Raw genomic sequence first — 19,555 nt, forward strand, 5'->3', positions numbered from 1 at the left:
TTAAACTACTTAGCAAAGCATCCAAGGTCTTTCATGATCTGCCCCTGCTTATCTCTCCAGCAATATCTCCTAACTCTGTAGAACTGACATGGTTTGGTGGCTTAAAAAAAAAAAAAGAATTTTAAAAAATAGAACAGAATATCCAAGAATTGTGGACAACAAAAGTTGTAACACTTATGTGATGAGAATACCAGGAGGAGAAAAAGAAGAGAAAGTAACAGAAGAAATATCTGATGTAAACATGGGTAAGGGTTTTCCAAAATTAATGAAAGACACCAAAGCACATATCCAGGAAACTCAGAGAACAGCAAGCAGTATAGGTACCAAAAAATCTACACTTTGGCATGCAACATTCAAACTAGAGGAAATCAAAGACAATGAAAACCTTGAAAGAAGCTACAGGTAGAGAGAAAACACCTTACCAACTGAGAACAAGGATAAGAATCACATCAAACTTTTCTTCAAAAATCATGCAACCAGGAAGAGAATAAGTGAAATATTAAAGTGTTGAAAGAAAAAAAAAAGCACAGAATTCTGTGTCCAAAGAAATAATCCTTGAAATACAGGAGGAATATAGACTTTGTCAGAAAACAAAACATAGAAAATTTGTCACCAGTAGACCTGCCTTTCAAGAAATAATAAAAGAAATTTTCAGAGAGAAGGAAAATGATATAGCTCACAAACTTAGATCTTTATAAGGAAAGAAAGAACATTAGAGAAGAAATAAATGAAGGTAAAATAAGATACTAACTAATCTAACCAATAACAGTTTGTTCAAAATAATAATACTAGTATTGTATTGAGTGATTATAGCTTACAGATAAGTGAGTTGAGTAAGGGGCAGGAGGGAGAAATTGAGAATATTCTCTTATAAAGTACCCGCACTACCTGTGAAGCGGTATTATATTATTTCCAGGTGAACTAAGATTAGTTGTAAATGTATACTGCAAATGCTAGGGCAGCAATTAAAATTATTTAAAAGAAGTATGATTAATATGCCGAGGGAAGAGAGAAATAGAATCATTAAATGCTCAATTAAAGCAAGAGAAGGTAGAAATAAGAGTGAAAGACAAAACAAAAGAAATACACACATGCACACACGAAGGAAAAGGCAACAAATAGAAAACAGAAACAAATATGGTAGATAGCAATCCAATTAAGTGTGCCAACTTCATTGAGTTCATTACATAGCTTGATTTCAATATTTTCTTTCAAGCAATCCATTACTATGTTTTAAAGTCCTACTGCATTTTATTTTATTTTATTTTATTTTATTTTATTTTATTTTATTTTATTTTTTTAATGTTTTATTTATTTCTGGGAGAGAGAGAGAGAGAGACAGCGTGAGCAGGGGAGGGTCAGAGAGAGAGGGAGTCACAGACTGAAACAGGCTCCAGGCTCTGAGCTGGCAGTCAGCACAGAGCCCGACGTGGGGCTCGAACCCACGAACCGCGAGATCATGACCTAAGCGAAAGTCGGACGCTTAACCGACTAAGCCACCCAGGCGCCCTGTCCTACTGCATTTTAAAATTAACCCTCTTCCCCCCAAAAAAACCTTTAAATATAGTTAAATAAGAAATTCTGAACCTAATACCCAGCTTGGGCTAGTAGTAAAGGAGAATGAAACAGATATTTATCCTGTTTTAGTCCTACTTCAGATTTGAGATACTGATACTGAATCCAGTACCAAAATAACTCAGGTGGCGTGAACACAGAGTGCATACACTGTTATACCCAGCAGTTAATATATGTGGAACCTGCCCGCCCTCTCTCAGAGGATGGGTCTTCTGAGACAAAACCAAGCCCATGTTGAATAATGATCTCATCCTGAGTCCTGAAACATCCCTTTCAAATCATTGACTTTGGAAGTCAGAAATTCTGCCTTCCAGTGCAATCACCAAATCTAATCACATATATTCACTCGCTCAAGGGGTCCTGACTGGCATTAACAGCTTGGTTATTCACCGTCAATGAAATTAATGCTGCTATTTTTATAACATGAGAAAACTACATGAAAATAAGCCTCCAGGCTGTGGACTTTGGTCAAAGAAAGAATAAAAATAAAAGCAAAGAATAAAGTATGTAAATGAATTATTAGACGAAGAGTCATTTTAAAGTCCCAGCTACGCTGTGTCTTGGGGTCCTTGTTATTTCAAACTGACCCTGTGCTCCAGATCACCTACAAGGAAAGCGTCATTCAAATTAAAAAAAAAAAAAAAAAAAGGTTCCTTTACATGAAACTGTGTGTTTAACTGGCAACATATAATTTCATTTAAAAAAAATTAGGAGCAATTGCTGCTGAAGCCATTTCAGGGACAAGGGGAGGGGAGGATCTGTCAGCACTGTGGGAACAAAAAAATGATGTGCCACCAAGCTTTATTCCAATCATTTGCTTCATAGTTAAGTTTAATTACACATTACATACTGTCCTATAATTATGTCGCTTGGGAAACTGCCAATTTCCCCCTTGAAATGTTAAAAGTTCCTTAATTTATTTTCAAGACTCAGCATTGCCTTCATCAGCACCCTGCCTTAGTGCATGAAGGATATTGGGTTCCTGTTCCCTTTAAATGTCGGCTGGTGGAGTTTGGAGGGCTGACCAGGCTTGGAGCCTCAAGATCTTTATAATAAGATCTGATGACTTTTTTCCGTAAAATTTACAACTGGAGAATTTGAGAAGCACACCTATTCCTCTTCCCTGCCCTCGGGAGGATGGAATTTAAGTCTTTTATTCTCAGCAAGAGAGAGATGGTACATTAATCAAGCACAACTTTATGGACTGGGAAAGGGAAAAAGCAAATAAAATGGTTTGAGCACCTATTGTGTGCTGATAATGTATTCAGAACTTCACAAAGGTCATTGCAGACCAGGTATCAGCAATCACTAACTCAAGTCCCCAGGTACAAGGCAGATAACTAGAATGCATGGAGCAGCCAGACAGAATAGAATGGAGTTCTAGGGCTCTTGGGTATTTGAAGAGGGAATGCATGCCCTGCCTACAGGCCATTCAAATTCTCTTGCCTTTAAAAATACTGTGCTGGTTGAGCAAACATCCACAGGCTCATCTGAACTGTAGCTGTGACCCCTATATGAATCTACCAACTTCTAAAAGTCACTGGAAGCAGACTACTTGGCTTTAAAATTCAGCTCTGGCAGGCACTTCCTTAGCTGGGTGTCCTTGGGAAAGCCACCTAACTTCTCTGTGTGTCAGTTTCCTCATCTGTTAAATGGAAACAACAGTGCTGACCCCATAGGAGTGCTGTGAAAGATGAATAAATGTGCCTCGCATCACTGTTATCTCATTGGCAAGCTTCCTGTTTGCTATTACAAGTGTATTTACACCCTCTGACACAGGAGAGAGAAGTCAAAAGCAGTTTCCCCAACAAGGCTTTGTGCCTCAGCAGACAGAGATCTATATAGTGGAAGAAGAGGGTACAGGGGTTACCTTATCTTCCCATCTCGGGGAGCACTGAAAGGAAGATTACAAATAATGTATGGTAAGTACTCCAAATAAGTAAAGGCTTCAAAGATGGTAGCTTTTCTATACTAGATCATCTCAGAGCACTTTCTTTTCAGTACTGTCTCTTTGCCAGGCCTCCATCTCAGTGGTAAGTTAGCACCTAAATCAGTATTTCTTGGGGCGCCTGGGTGGTTCAGTTGGTTAAGCGTCTGACTTCAGCTCAAGTAATGATCTCACTGTTTGTGGGCTTGAGCCCCGCGTGGGGCTCTGTGCTGACAGCTTAGAACCTAGAGCCACCCTCAGATTCTGTGTCTCCCCCTCTCTCTGCCCCTCCCATGTTCATGCTCTGTTTTTCTCTCTCTCAATAATAAATAAAAATGTTAAAAAAATTTAAACCAGTATTTCTCCCAACAATTTTTTTTAAAGTATTGTTTACTATGTATGCACCATGGGGAGGAAGAATCCATTTAAAGTGTTTGAAATAGTGTAAACACGCTTAAATTTTTTCATCTGTTAAAAAAATGGTTGTAATGAAAGAAGCTTGAGAAAATAATTCTTATGGACAAATGTCCATCTTTTCCCATAGTCGAATTTACTTGACATATAAATACTTCTGCTCTGATTTGGCACAATATTAGAAACATACATGTGTCTTGGTTCACGACCAATTGAAACCACTGTAGTTAATCTTATCTTTTTTAAAGGGCTTTCTATTCCGACCCCTCCCCTCCACCTCAGGAAATCTATTATCTTCTACCATCATCACCCAATGTGCAAAATATTCCAATTGGATGAGGTGTTCATCATAAATTATGAGGGATGTTAAGGCCAGAATTGCAGGGCACATAAAGAACAAGTAGTTTCTAGTGTCAGCTTTTAATGTTGTTATGAGAAGCCTCAAGATTTTATAAATTCTGTGTTAGTTGTGTAACAGCTTCCTTAAGAAAACATTTTACTGATGACAAACATCACACCAAAGAAAACAGACAAGAAGGGTCGGGTTTGTTCTAGTCCACGCTGACCCAACACCAGAGTATTTCTCTAAGAAGTAGTGCCACTGCTTAAAAGCAGGTCATTGGGCAAGGAAGCAAGTCCTAAGTGATTCTGATATGGCTACAAAGTATGATAATTTACATAAAATGGTGAAATGTTTACCTGCTTGATATATTGTGGAAAACTGCAAATAAGTATCAAGGAAAAGTTCTAGGACTTGGTAGATGTGCCCAGGATAGGTCACATCTTAAAATCCAGAAGGCAGGGGGTGGGGGGGTGCCTGGGTGGCTCAGTCAGTTAAGTGTCCAACTTCAGCTTAGGTCAGGATCTCGAAATGTGTGCGTTTGAGCCTTGCAGCTGTGCTGACAGCTCAGAGCCTGGAACTTGGTTCAGATTCTGTGTCTCCCTCTCTCTCTGCCCCCCTCCCACGCTCACACTCTGTCTCTGTCTCTCAGTAATAAACATTTTAAAAAATTGTTTTAATAAATAAATAAAAATAAAATTCCAGAAGGAAACAAGGAAAACCCCAAGGGGGAGAAAGAAAAGAAAATACGATAAAACAACCTCTACTCTCTTTGGTGCTTGCTGTTCTATTTTTTGATATCTAAGAATTAGACTCTGCCTTTCTTGTTGACCACCACATCCACTGTGCATGGCCCCACGCTGGCAGATGGTAGGTGTTTGATAATATTTCCTGAATGAGTCAGTGAATGAATAAATGTAAATGTTAGAAGAAATTTCTCTGCCTTTAGTTAGATGCTTTTTAGCATCTAAGAAGATGGGCTGTTTTTCTTTTCTGTGAGAATTTTTTTCCTCTGGAAAAGATGGAAGCAATAACAGAAATATCTCATTTGCATGCATGTGGCTTTTATTGTTGCACATTTAAATAGCTTATCTGACGTCTTTAGAGCCTGGGATTAATGCACAGCACGCGTCTGTCTGGCTGTAAAGCCAAGAGAGAGACAGATGACTGACAATAGGTTCTGAAGTTTCCCTGATCTTCTAAATGTCACTTCTTATGTCACTAGTCTCAAACTTACAACCACATATGAAATCAGGAAAGCTTTGCAGTGATACCCTTGCCAGGCTCATTTATTCCTTTAAATAACATCACTGGAGTTTCAATCAAATATTTGGTAATATGACAACATATAGGAAAAAGACAGCCTTAGTTTTCAAAGGATTTACAATTTAATAAAGACAATGTGATGCTGTATACAAATTTTGTAGTTAAACAGAAAGAGAAAGTATCACCTCTCTTATTTTAGGGGTGACTTTCTGATTATGCTAGATTTAGGAAGACCCTAAGCAAATACAAACACTTCCTTAATGTCATCACCAGCTTTCTGTGTCTTCCAATCATTTGTCTTAGACTTTCCTCTTTTCCTCAACTTCAAGAACAGCTCTGTTGTGTCCACCACACCCCAAGCCCAGAGACAAGAAGCTGCAGACTGGAAAAAGCCTGAAATTTGAAGGCCAAAGACCTAAATTCAAGTTTCCCTTGTCTATTGGCTATTTGACCTAGCCAATGGAACTCCCTGCACCTCTCTAGATCCCGTTCCTGAGTCTATAAAATAGTGGTAACAATGCTTACACCATAGGCTTTTCTTGAAGACTGAATTAATCTATGGAACATGTCTTGTATGCTACCCAACCCACTTTAGGTACACATTTTCTCAGATCAAATGGGATGACAAATGGGACCATGCAAGACTGAACTGAAACCACTCTTTCCTTTAATTGCAGTATGTCTTAGTATTTTTTGTGATCCTACTTCTTCCTCAGACCTGGCCTTCACGTGCTTTTTGGAGTCCTGAGGTTTCCTCATCATTATTTCCTGTTTTGTGGCTCAGTCTTGGCTCCCACAATAGCCAGCATGAGTCTTGAACTAAACGTAAAACCAAGTCATTTGGGGTTTCTCACTAGCTCCCAATGAATAATTAAATTAAAGAATATATGTTATAAGTACAAAGGTTTTATTTCCAGTGGAATCACTAATTTTCTTTCTTCCAAGGTATTGAGATTTGCCACTCCACGGAGAGGAGAAAAAGCAAAACAAAACAAACAAAAAGCAACACATTCAGCTTTATACCATTACCCTGTCTGTGAAATGATGACAGCAGGATCATGGGAGTGAGTCAAGTGCACCGTCTACCTCTCACAGAGAGAGCTGTGGTGGGGAGAGCTGGGGAGTGAAGCATCTCCAGAAAAAGTAAAAGGAATTAAGCCCAGAGTAAATAAGACCCAGAAGTCTGATATCACGCGATGCCTCCAGATATTACTCCAGGCATATTGGGATGCTCAGATTTGCAATTCTTCCTCGTGTTCTGTGCCTGTCCAAGTGTGGGGTAATTCAATTACAGCCAATGCTTCCATTAGTACACACTTGGAGAGTATATTTAAATAATACACAAAAAATCAGGTTGCCCATTAATAAAGCCATGTTGCAAAATTATATCTTTAAGTAATTGCTAAAAGGAAGAAAGCTCATGATTCTCAGATGATAAAAATGAATTTGTCTTCAGCAAGAAACCATTTAAATAAAAACTAGGGAAATTCTTTACTCAATTAACAAAAAAAATACTAAAAATCCACTATGTGGCAGGTACCACAAGAGGTAGGCTTGTGGGGCAGGGGTAGTTCCCAAAGTGTCCTGAACTCCGTTAAGAAAGATCATCCTAGAAGCTGGCATAGAAGGTGGGTACGTAGACACCAGATTTCAGGTGGGAGGCCACTGAGATAATACGGCAACAATCTAGATGAACAAATTAAAGAGAATGATTAAGTTTAAGGATGTAGAATATACAGAATGTGGCATCTACACTGGTTCGAGCTCTGCTGTCCACATCTCATTGCCCATGAGACACATCAGGCTGGACAGATGTCCCACACACATATAAGGGTCTGGGTGTCTCCAAATGACTACACCTATAGACCTGCTCTGTCTCATTAATGACACCACCTTCCTTCTATTCACTCAAGCCAGTCACCTTCCTCTTCCTCAGAGAAAGTCCAGTTTATTTTAGTTCCAAAATAGTTCACTCAAACTGCTTCTCTCCAGTGCCACCATCACCACCTTAGTTCAGATTACTCCCAAATTTTACTTCTGCCTCTAGTCTTGATTTCTCAAACTTGTTTTCTGGCAATAAAGTGATTTTTCTAAAATTAACTCACATCATCTTTACTTCAAACACTTCAGAAATTCTTCAATTCCTTCAGGTTAAAGTCCAAACAAACACCTTAATACAGCCTAAAGTGTCCCTAATGAACTAGCCCACATGTGCCTCAAGTCATGTCATATTAACCACTCTGTTTTAGCCATACTGTACAATTTTTGGTTCCCTAAAAAAGGCACACACCTCACACACTTGTTTACACGTTTCCCTCCACTCGGACTTGCTCTCCATGCCCCCTTCCCTTCACCTGATTAACTGCATTATTCAGCGGTCTTAGTGCAGAAGCCACTTCCTCTAAGAAACTTTCCAGACCTGACTCCCACATCTGTGTTGGTGACTGTTCTCTGTATCCCCAGTATCCCTCTCTGTTCTCAATCAAACCACATTCTAAGTAGCTTGGAAGGTGCCTGGTATTTATCTCTTCACCTCCCCCTTTCCATCCCTAGACAGAAAACTCTTCAATGACAAGACTCATGAGTGACTTATTCCTTGGGGAATCCCCATCACTTAGCTCCCCACTGGGCATTTGGTAGTTACTCAGTCACTGACAAGAAAAAGTCTGCAGTTGAGTGCTTGGGATTATGTGCATTAGATGGAAAGGGAGAGAAATCCACCAGAGACTAAGAGAAATGGACAAGGGGAGAACCAAGACAGACAATAATGGCTTCAGGCAAAAAGAAAGAACTGATCACATTAAACAGTGTCCAGTGTCAATGGAAGGGCGGATGAGATGGGGGAAGCGGGAGACTGTTCTACATTTGGCAGGAGAACAGATCTAGAAAGTAATGGATGGAAGCTTCATTGAAAAGGTACAAAGTGTTGAAACTGAGTGGCAGATGAATTAGAACATAAGGCAAGAAGACAATGCATAAAAACATAAATACATAAAAATACAAATACACATGATAGCTGGAGAGGGGTGTCAAGGGCAAAGAGGAAATACGTATGTATGTGCCTGTACGTGTGTGTGTGTGTGTGTGTGTGTGTGTGTGTGTGTTACAATTCCTTTTAAAGATCTCAACTGTAAATCTGACTGACAAAGTGAAAGGTGAGGTCATATTCAGGTATGGAGTAAGAGTTTATTGAATGAAAGATATAAATAATAAATGAATAATTGCATTCAGATAGGAGATTTACCTGGTCAAAAACAAAGCAAATGTTTATCTTTTTATTTTTATTTTTTTAAATGTTTTATTTTTATTTATTTCTAGGAGAGAGAGAGAGAGAGAGAGACAGCGTGAGCAGGGGAGGGTCAGAGAGAGAGGGAGTCACAGACTGAAACAGGCTCCAGGCTCTGAGCTGGCTGTCAGCACAGAGCCCAACGCGGGGCCCGAACCCACGAACCGCGTGATTATGACCTAAGCAAAAGTCGGATGCTTAACCAACTAAGCCACCCAGGCACCCCGATCTTTTTATTTTTAAAAAGAACCTATTTCTATATTTCAGAAGAGACCACTCAACTCATAGATCAAAATTTAATTAGCTGTCTAGGATCACTATTTCCACCATCTATACCACTATTTCACTATCACTGTGATAACTGTTTTCATAGTCACCGCAAAACTTCCTTGCAGAAGTCCTCAGACTTTACATGTGATCCTCTAACCCCAGTCATTCATGTAAATAGCTTTAGCTTTCCAACAAGGAGTTAATGCCCCAAAGTCAGATGATACCAGGAAAGTGACACTTCTGAGAAAATAACAGACATCTTAGTTATAGATGTATAGATATAGATATTATCAGATATAGATGTTGTCTAATCAGTAAAGAAAAGCGTATGTGGACACATGTTTCTTTACAAATAGGTTTTTCTTTTAAGTCCCTATCAGATATAAAATTCATTCAGGTTGCCACATACTAACTTTACTTGTAAGAGTTTAGAGACTGCATTGAGGGAAATGAGCTTCAAGTATTAAATTACTTTTCATGAGACATAGGCTTCCTGTGAAATTAGCAATACATTCAGCATCAATAAGCTCTAACTTTAGAAACGTTCATCTGTAATCATTAATCAGTTAAATGCTAACTTCAACTTCTATTTGGCTTCTTCTTTTCGCACTCAACTCTGCAAGCTTTACTATATGGTCTCAAAAATATTAATTTACTTACTGTGAGCACAGATTATATTCCTAGTAAGGAATCTGTGCAATAAATATATACACATAAGCCAAATTAAACTTCCATGAACAAATAATTTTCTCTTGTTTAATGTTTATTTTTGAGAGAGAGAGAGAGAGAGAGAGAGAGAGAGCAAGCAGGGGAGGAGCAGAGAGAGAGGGGGAGACGCAGAATCCAAATCAGGCTCCAGGCTCTGAGCTGTCAGCACAGAGCCTGACATGGGGCTCAACGCCACAATCCGTGAGATCAAGACCTGAACTGAAGTCAGATGCTTAACTGACTGAGCCATCCAGGTGCCCCCAAATAATTTTCTTATGAAGGACTGAATTTCTGACCAAGCACCTCATCTCAAACCTTTCACAGAAATGCATAAAATTTTTTACATAATCACATTACAAATAATATTTCAGTATAAATCAAAGTTTGTCAAACTGTGTATCTAGAAAAACACATACAGTTAAAATATAGTGCCTATAACTCGGAAACCTGGCATGACTTTTTTCAAGGGGGCTGCTTCTCGGTAGAACAATTTTTCACTCTGCAGACTGTCCCATGTATGAGAAGTTTTGGCCAGTAGTACCCCATTGGCATGGTGACTAGCATTGAAACCTACACACACATTCCAAATGCCCTTTGGGGGGAGTAGCACTCCCTTGTTTGGAGAAGAAACTTGAGCCTAGACAAAAGGAATTGTCCACATTTACATCACTAGATAATGACAGTGCCAGGTCTTGAACCCAGGTCTCCAGAAAGCAAGTCCCATCAAGAGGGATCCAGCAGAGAATGTCAGAATATAGACTCATCTTATTCTAGTCTCGGCCTTATTCTTTCTGCATTAAGCAATTTACTCATCAAAAATTTTCTAAGCTGAGATCTAATCGTGATTTTAACTATTTGCCAATTCCCTTATCCCATTTATTCATATCCTCCCCTCCCCCAGTATTGGATGAGTATAGCCCCCCTCCACTGAATCTGGACTCCTCTTTCTGAGGACAGGGGACAGGTGTCAGCACAAACTGAGCACAGCCAGTAGAGCAGCCCTATGTCACTGTCCCTAGGCTCCTGTTCGTTCACACTTAGCCCTTCCCACACCTGTACTGCCCATACAGCAGGTAGCATCTTCTAGCTTCCTTCTGCCCCACCCACAAAGGAGTTTCTCTTGGTAGCCAGAGTTTGACTAGTTTATTATGAAATAGGAGAGAAGGCATTTCTTTGTCCTCCTCATCTCTCCCATTCTTTTCTCTCTATTCATTTATCTTATTGTGTCTCTAGCATTGGACTGAACAGAAGCAGAACCAGAGAGAATCTCTGGTCTCTTTTCCAACAAGCAGAATAAGCCTAAGGGGTCTTCGCTAAAGTTGGGATTGTGTAGGTTTTGAGTAGATGGTTCATTTCTCTTTCTTGTTACTTAAGTCTAAGAATTTTTGTCATAATTCACTGTTGAACTATATAAGACATAATTTTCTGGTATTTATTGTGTTTTTTTTTTTAGATGTTACTATGTGAGAAAATTTAAAATTTAAAAATCCTGATTTCAGGGCTCCTAAGAATTTCATTTAATTTTAATATGTACTGAGTGATGAAAGGCAAAAATCTGGAGCCACACATCTAAAGGCAACCCCTCCTTATCTGTAAGTCTGAAATTCAAAGTCAGTAGGAGATCTACACCAGCTGAAAGGTGCTGCATGCTTACCCGGATGTAGGCATCCTGGTGGTGCTTGGCAAAGTACAGCATATTGTCCAGGGCTAACATCCCAGGAGGGGTCTGGGTAAAGTCCATGGCAGGGTTGACATGATTCTGTGATTAAAACAAAATGTTTGATCAGGTTGATTCTTCAGCAGATTTCACCAACCACCAGAAGTCTGGTTTCTATTCTCAAGACCCAAGTACCACAGGCCCAGCTCCAAATAACCAAGTAGGGTGACAATTTTATCTTTATATGAACCTGAGGGGTAGCAGGGAAAGGGCTTCTTTCTACAGGTGCAGCTTTAATACCGGGGTTAGTGAAACCAACTGAAGTTCGAAATATAAGACTACTCCTAGACTTATGGCCCTGTGGGGAAAAGAAAAGCACGTAAAAACTGCACTTCTGGCGATTGTGCTGTTGGTGGAACAGGTTGGAAAGACCTGGGATGAGGCCACATGTCTGCCATTAACTGCACTGCCCCTTAACTTCCCCATCTTCATGTGATCATTAAGCGCAGCCACCGGTGCCCACAGACTTTGTGAAGTGTCCAGGCTCACACCATCTGCAGGCCTCTTGGGTACAGACACTTGATAAAATTCAGATCAGATGTCTGTGGGTCCTGACATCAGCCTGTTCTCAGGCAGTGTTCTGGTTTTGTGGTCACTACATACAGCACTGAGAGCCACAAAGACAAAATAACAGCTACAAATATGCCCAGAAAATTCTCCATATGCTCAAGATCACTCAGTAAACACCACAAGACTGTTGCTCAGAGCAGCAAACCACTCCACCATTAATTGTTAAAAATGATCACTGAGATCTGTCCCAAAAATTCAGATCTAAATCGTGAATGGTTTAAGGAAAGTCATTTTGTGTTAAAAAGATGAAAAAGAAATGTTTAAGAGATAATAAAAAAAACAGTTCTTTACCTCATAATCCAGGTAATTTGTACACAACTACATATTTTTCTGTTGTTCCTGAATATATCATGATAAACAGAATATATCATGATAAATCTCTGATTTGCCAGGGAAATTCTGGTTCACTGGAATTTTTTTTTGAAAAATTTTTAAACATTTATTCATTTTTTTAAAAGACAGAGAGAGACAGACAGATAGACAGATAGACAGAGACAGAGCAGAGTGCAAGTTGGGGAAGGGCAGAGAGAGAGGGAGACACAGAATCCAAAGAAGGCTCCAGGCTTTGAGCTGTCAGCACAGAGCCTTACTCGGGGCTCGAACCCACAAACTATGAGATCATGCCCTCAGCCAAAGTCTGACACTTAACTGACTGAGCCACCCAGGCACCCCTCACTGGAAGTTTTGCTAATTCAAAGTACAGGAAAGCCTTCTTGTTCATTTGTTCAAGGTTCAAACAACCTACACTTTTCTATATTATTGGAGAGCACATCTAAACTGTCTTTTTCATTCTGATTTGAAAAAAAAAAAATGAGCTAATAACATCTAAAATTATAGAAACTGGCTACCTACTGGCCAGTTTCACAGTTTTGAGAGCATCTCTGTCCATATCTCTATAGCAAGTTGGGTCAGTGCAATGCATTTTACTCTGATTAATTTATGATGCTGGAAAGCTTTTAAAATACCAAAGCACTATCACTTATGATAAGAAGGATAGAGCTCCTAAAATAAATACAATTGTAAACAAAAATGAAAATCACTGGACAGATCAAATGAAGTGAGGTTCAGCCTTGATCTGATACTCACTGGAGTAAAAGGGTCAGGCTTATCTTCAATAACGGGGGCAACAAAAGACTGGAAATAATTGGCCAGAGATTCAGTCTAAAAAGTTAACTTATGGGGCACCTGGGTGGCTCATTCAATTAAGCAGATGACTCTTGATGTTGACTCCGGTCACAATCTCACGGGTTCATGAGATCAAGTCCCTCCTTGGGCTCTGCAGTGACAGTGCAGGGCCTCTGTGGTGTTCTCTCTCTCTCTCTGCTCCCCGCCCCTCTCCTGCTCACATGCTCTCTCACAAAATACATAAATAATAAAGGAAATAAAATAAAAAATAAATAAAAAGTAACTTGCAATGAAGGATTTTACAACAGCTCTAGTTCTTTAAAAGAGACTAGTGGGGCTTCCTCCATTATGCATAAATTTATTATTTTGACTTTGGTATAGTAGCTTTTCATGGACATAAGTAACATTTAAAATGTTGGTACTGGCTGAGCACTTTCTGAAGGCTAGCACTAGTTTGTGTTTCACATGGATTATCTAAAAGACAGGCGATGGGCATTATCAGTACCCCCACTTTATGGATGGGCAAGAGCCACTCAGATGAGACAGGAAGCTTGCCCAGGGCCTCACAGCTTGGATTTGGCAGAGCAGGCGAAGCCTTGTTTGGACGATATGTCTCAGCATGATTCTGTCCCTACTTTGTTCCTGGTCTATAAGTCAAATGCATTTATTTTGGTACTGCTAGCATTTGGACTTTATATAGCCTGAAAAAAGTTTATTTGAGAAAAATGTAGGCTGATCAATATTAGCTGCCATGAACATGGCCCAGCCAACAAAGGAGAGTATGCCAAATGTGAGAGGAAAACATGACATTTACTTCAGACCTATTTCTAGCATTGGGCTGAGTCCATTCCAAAAATAAACACAGAAAAGGGAAGTCAAATGACAAAAATTAGTTCCTCTGAATCCCATTTGAACAACCCCCCAAAGCTATGTCAGCGAAGCTGACCAGGCAGAAGGTCTCTACAGGTCAAGAGTCATCAGTCATGTTTGAATTGTGATCTGCTCGAAGCCTCCTATCAATCACACTGAGGGTATCAAATAGGCCACTGCTGCTCTCAAAAGGTCTTACACTTAAGAAATAATATAGTTTATTTTTAGGATTCTTTTAAAGAAACATACAGCTGTTTAGCAAATAGTCCCAGTAAAATACTGCCTGCTACATATCAGGCATTATGTAAAGGACCCTGCATATGTTAACTCTTAATCCTCACAAAACTCCCACAAAGTAGATTCTATTATTATCTTGCTTTGAAAAACTAGGAAATAGGCTGAGCATCTGGGTGGCTTACCCTAAGTTTCAGAGCCAGTGTGTGGCTGGACCAGAATCCGGACTCCTAGTATAGGCTTTTCACCAGGATTTTATTTATTTATTTATGTATTTATTTATAAATGTTTTATTTATTTCTGAGAGAGTGAGAGAAACAGTGTGAGCAAGGGAGGGTCAGAGAGAGGAAGACACAGAATCTGAAGCAGTCTCCAGGCTCTGAGCTGGCTGTCAGCACAGAGCCCAACGCGGGGCTCGAACCCACGAACCATGAGATCATGACCTGAGCCGAAGTCAGACGCTTAACCGACTGAGGCCTTCAGGCACCCCTTCACCAGGATTTTAGTGCCAAGTCATTGGTCCACCAGACACTGGTGGGATTTCACACAGATGACCAATGCAGGTCTTCAACTGCCTCAGTCCTCCTCAATCAAATTATTCGCTCCGGCAAAGTGGGCCTGTGATCCATCCTTTTTAATAAAAGCTATAATGTCTCTATCCCTCCCGGACATAACAGACCCAAGTCTCTCTCATGCTCAATAAACCATGCCCTATTGTCTCCAACAAACAGGCTCTTACTCAACAAAAGCCAGTTAGAAAATTGCCTTTGATTTCCTCTGACTTGCCCTAAATTATAAAGCATCGCTGTGTTTTAGATGCAAAAAAGAACTATTTTGTATTTGTGGGTGAACTATATGCTCACTCTCTTTCTCTCTCTCTCTTAACTTCAGGTATCATTTTCCCAGTTTCCCTCTCCTTGAAATGCTTGCTTCCTTTTTCCCTTTTGATTTTAACAGCCAGTGATGACACTACAATCATGAATGTTGATAATGAAAAAAGTATAAGAATTACATTGCCAAAACATTTGAAAGCTTTCTATACTGTGACAAAAATACTCTGAGAATCCAGCAAGGCCAACAGTTTCCCTAACTCTTTTCTTATTTATGAGCTGCTCTGGATACAGATTTATTCTCTTTTCTTGTTCCATGTTATTTTTTTCCACCTGTCTTGAAATGGAAGCTGCAAGAGCTTTGATAAATAGCTTGAAATTTTCCCTTGTTTTACTGCAAAGCCTGTGTACCTCTGTACATCCTTCTGAGATGCCATTTGTTAGTTCCCGTAGAAGTGCTGCTCCGTGAATCACATCAGACAGCTCTCGGCCCCCAGAGAAAGGAGTAGCGTCTACCTCCCCTTCCAAAGCACCAGGAGTTTTCACTTTGGGAAAATAGAACCAACCAGTTGAAGAGAGCACAGCTTACTTTATAGTGAGCATTCTATAGGGTATTTGGGTACAGCGTTCCCAGAGATCTGGTTCTCCTCTGTTACCCCCATGCCAGCTTTTGAGTTGAATTATTTGAATCGCATATCCAAGGAAAGATTCAAGGTCTAAGACAGAGAATCTTCCAACCTGTTCCAGGCCATACACCAAGGCCAGTGGAGAGCTGGAATGGACTTCAAATATTATCCGGGCTGGTAGCATTATTTTATAGATGAGAAAACTGAGCCCTGGTGGAGAGCAGCGATGTTCAAACTTGAGCAGCCATTCAAATCTCCTGGAAGGCTTGTTAAAGCACCAATTCCGGGTCTCACCCAGAGTCTCTGATTCAGAAGGGTTGGAGTGGGTCTGAGAATCTGAATCTCCAGACAAATTCCCTGGTGATGCAGATACTGCTGGATGGGGATCACACGTTGAGCCCCACTAGTGGCTGAAACGGCTCATTTCAAATAACACAGAAAATTGCAGAATAAGATCTAGAATCCAGATTCACTGATTCCTCAAATCCCCTGCAACTTCTTCTACAGCGTACTTTGGAACCCACTAGTTCCAAAGAACAATGCATTTAAAATATACTCAATGCTTATCTGCTCTGTGCTTTGGCTTCTCATTGAGAAAACGGACTCCTTTATTCAGAAAGAAGTAGTTATAATTTAGAAGCCTCTGACTTCTTCTATTGCTCACATTTCTGACTAAAATGAATGTAACAGTACCTCCACAGTGGGGTAGGAAACTGTCATCAGTCAATATTTTCTATTCCCGAATGCTTCCTGGTTGAGGAAGCAGGGCTGGCACTAGTCTGAATGATTTTTAAATGATCTGTGTTTTTCAATCACCAATGCCATGCTAGTCCTTCATTAGTGTGGATAATAAAGAGATGATTACAATAATGCTTGCCAGATGGCATATCGTGGGGAAAGCCTTTGAGAATTTAGGAGTTAATATTTGTGCTATATGAGTGTCTACATTTGCTGAACAAATATAGCATTAAAAGCAACCTTTAAAACAAATCACACTGAGTGAATATTCAGTCTACGAAATGCCCTCTCAAGGATATTTTGTGTGGCTGATGGTTTAAGGTCACGGTCTCCAAGGGGAGGCAGGGTTTGACTAGTACAGCAGATTATTTGGGAGCTCTATCAAACCACATGCCTCCCACTCCTCACCGCTCACCCGGGAGAAAGGAAGAGGTGAGCATTTCAACAAGCTCCCTAGAAGTGCAGTTATCAACTTTGGACACAGCTGATGAAAAATCCTAATGTCCAGGCTGTACCCCAAGTGGGTTAAATGAGAAACTCTGTGGGTAGAACAAAGCACCTAGATTTTTAAGACTCCTCAGATGAGCCCAGTGTCTAGCCAGGGTTGAAAACATGTTCCTAAATCAGTGGGTATCAAATCTGAGAGTGATCAGAATATCCTAGAGGGTCTATTTAAACAGATCATTACCTATCCCTGGCCCCCATTTCTGACTCAACAGATCTGAGGTGAGGCCCAAGGATTTGCATTCATAGAAGTTTCCAGGCGCTGCTGATGGTTGCTGGGCCATATTTTGAGAACCACTTCTCTAAAGTCACAGCAACCCAAAGCAAGAGTGAGTGAGGGACTTATATCCACTGGCCAATGGAGTCGGAACCTTGATTCCCTGTACCAAGTGTTTGGTTAGGCAGAGACTTTATTCAAATGCCTATTCCAGAGGGGACATGGAGGCCCATCGTCTATCACTTGTCTACTTCACTCCTTAGAGGCTCTCGATAGCATCTGACTTTGTGACCCCCAACATAGACAAATGTTCCAAAGAGTTAGAAGCAGCTTCTAGAAATCTTTGGATCCTAGCTCTGGCCTCTCTCCATTAAACTCACTGAAAATCAATAGTTTGAATGAATACAGAGAAGGCTCCTTATCAAATCTGCCTCACAGGTGGGCAAGGTGGCAAACACGCTGAGAAGCAGAAAAATAACTGTGACCAGCTGGGACTGGGACTGGTGGGCATCATGCCAGGTACTCCAAATGTGGGATTTTATTTAATCTTTCTGACTACCCAGTGAGAGGAGTATCATGAATGAAGTCAATGTTATGCAGCTCTTCCTACAGATGAGGGTCAGAACTCCTGACTTGTGCAAGATCATGGCTAGTAAGTAGCAGAGTGACCACTTCAGTTCTGTAGCTTTTTTCCTATTTAGGTTCGAAAGGTCTTTGGAGAATAGGAAGACAGGCCCCATTAGCAAGAAGTTTAATCAGAAAAATGTAAAGTCCTGTAAATTTTTTTTTAATTTCAAGCACATATCTACAGAATGAGGGAAATCTGGCTTATGAATAATTCATCAGAGTCCAGCTCATCATTAAAATTTGATTCTTTTAGTTAAAACACAAAATATCTGCATGGAAGAAACATCCAGTAAGATGCTAAGAGTTCAGAACAGCAGACTCTGAACTACCTCACTTCCCCACTGTAACTCCCTTTCAGCTGCACATTCTCTTCTCCTCATCTGGCCTCTCTAATATCTCTGCTGGCCTTTGTCCCTCCATTCCCCAAACTGCCACCTCCTGCCCATCTGCCCTTCAACCTGGCCATTTCCCGTGATTTGGGAAGTCCACACTCATCGTTCGGATAACACCTCTGGTTCAACTGACCTCTAGGACCACCTGCAACCACTAAAGATGCCCCCTCACTTGAATCCTAGGAGAGTTCAAGACCATTGATATTACCAAGAATGAGGAGTTAGAGTTGGCAGTAAGTCTAAGAAGAGTCAATTTCACATGGCAGTCAGCCATCTCTGACACACTGGGTTTCACTAACAGGAGCACAAGAACAAAGGAGGTTCCACTGAATGGGCCCAAGTCAGGCCACATCTGGCACATAGGCACACAGTTCTAGCACACGCACAATAAGCCGGCTCCTGACACACAGGAAACTGTGTGCAGAAAAGTAGCCAGAGAGAAGCAAAAATGTCTAAACATAAGGCATATCAGAAAAGTTGGGCGGGGGGGGACTTCAGATATTTAGCACAGGGAGAAGAGAGAGGGTTGTGTGATGTAGTGTTGTAAGTGGGATGGGCATTGTGAGTTGAACTACTCTGTCTGCAGGCATCTGAAGGATGGATATTATTTTGTGCAGCAAAAAGAAAACAAGATCAGCTGAGAAGTTCCTAGAAATACTAAGACAAGGGCTGGGTGTAGAGGAAGAATGCTGCGGGGACCACCAAAGGGAAGAGGATTGGAGACAAGGACCTCCCAATGCCTCGCGGGTCCTGCTTCATCCTCCCTCTCATCAAATCATGCTGGCGTCTATATGACCGTGCAAGGCACCTGAGGCCCGACATGCTCCGCTTCATCCAAAGATGGATTTAAAATGAAGTAGTCTTTTAATCTCTGCACTGTACATTTAAAAGTAACATAACACTGTATGTTGACTATACTTGAATTAAAACATTTTTTTTTTTTTTTGTTTCTTTACTCATTTTTGAGACACAGAGAGCTGGTGGGAGAGGGACAGAAAGAGAGAGGGAGAGGGAGAGAATCCCAAGCAGGCTCTGCACTGTCACCACAGAGCTTGACATGGGCTTAAACTCGTGAACCGCGAGATCATGACCTGAGCCAAAATCAAGAGTCTGACACTTAACCAACTGAGCCACCCAGTTCCCCATTAAAATAAAATAAAATAATAATAATAATAATAATAAATGAAACAAAATAGTACTCGCCTTCAAAAAGTTTCCATCTCAGGAGTTATCCAAAGTCTTTACAATACACGTTTTTTTTTTTAAATACACATGTGCACACTCACATGTACATACACACTCATAAATAATCCTATGTG

At 40.4% G+C, this 19,555-nt stretch overlaps 1 protein-coding gene across 5 annotated transcripts in view; it reads right to left on the reverse strand.

The window, feature by feature from the left end:
* Positions 1-19,555, reverse strand: part of ELMO1 (engulfment and cell motility 1) — a 530,720-nt gene that overhangs the window by 264,005 nt on the left and 247,160 nt on the right. For all 5 annotated transcript variants that reach the window (XM_039239137.1, XM_039239135.1, XM_039239134.1 and 2 more), the window contains one exon: positions 11,441-11,545. In XM_039239137.1, coding sequence (XP_039095068.1) covers positions 11,441-11,545 — 105 coding nt within the window. The remainder of the gene's footprint in view (positions 1-11,440; positions 11,546-19,555) is intronic.

This window comes from Hyaena hyaena, unplaced genomic scaffold (genome assembly GCF_003009895.1).
Source record: "Hyaena hyaena isolate Hyena2069 unplaced genomic scaffold, ASM300989v1 scaffold_153, whole genome shotgun sequence".
Lineage (NCBI taxonomy): Eukaryota > Metazoa > Chordata > Mammalia > Carnivora > Hyaenidae > Hyaena > Hyaena hyaena.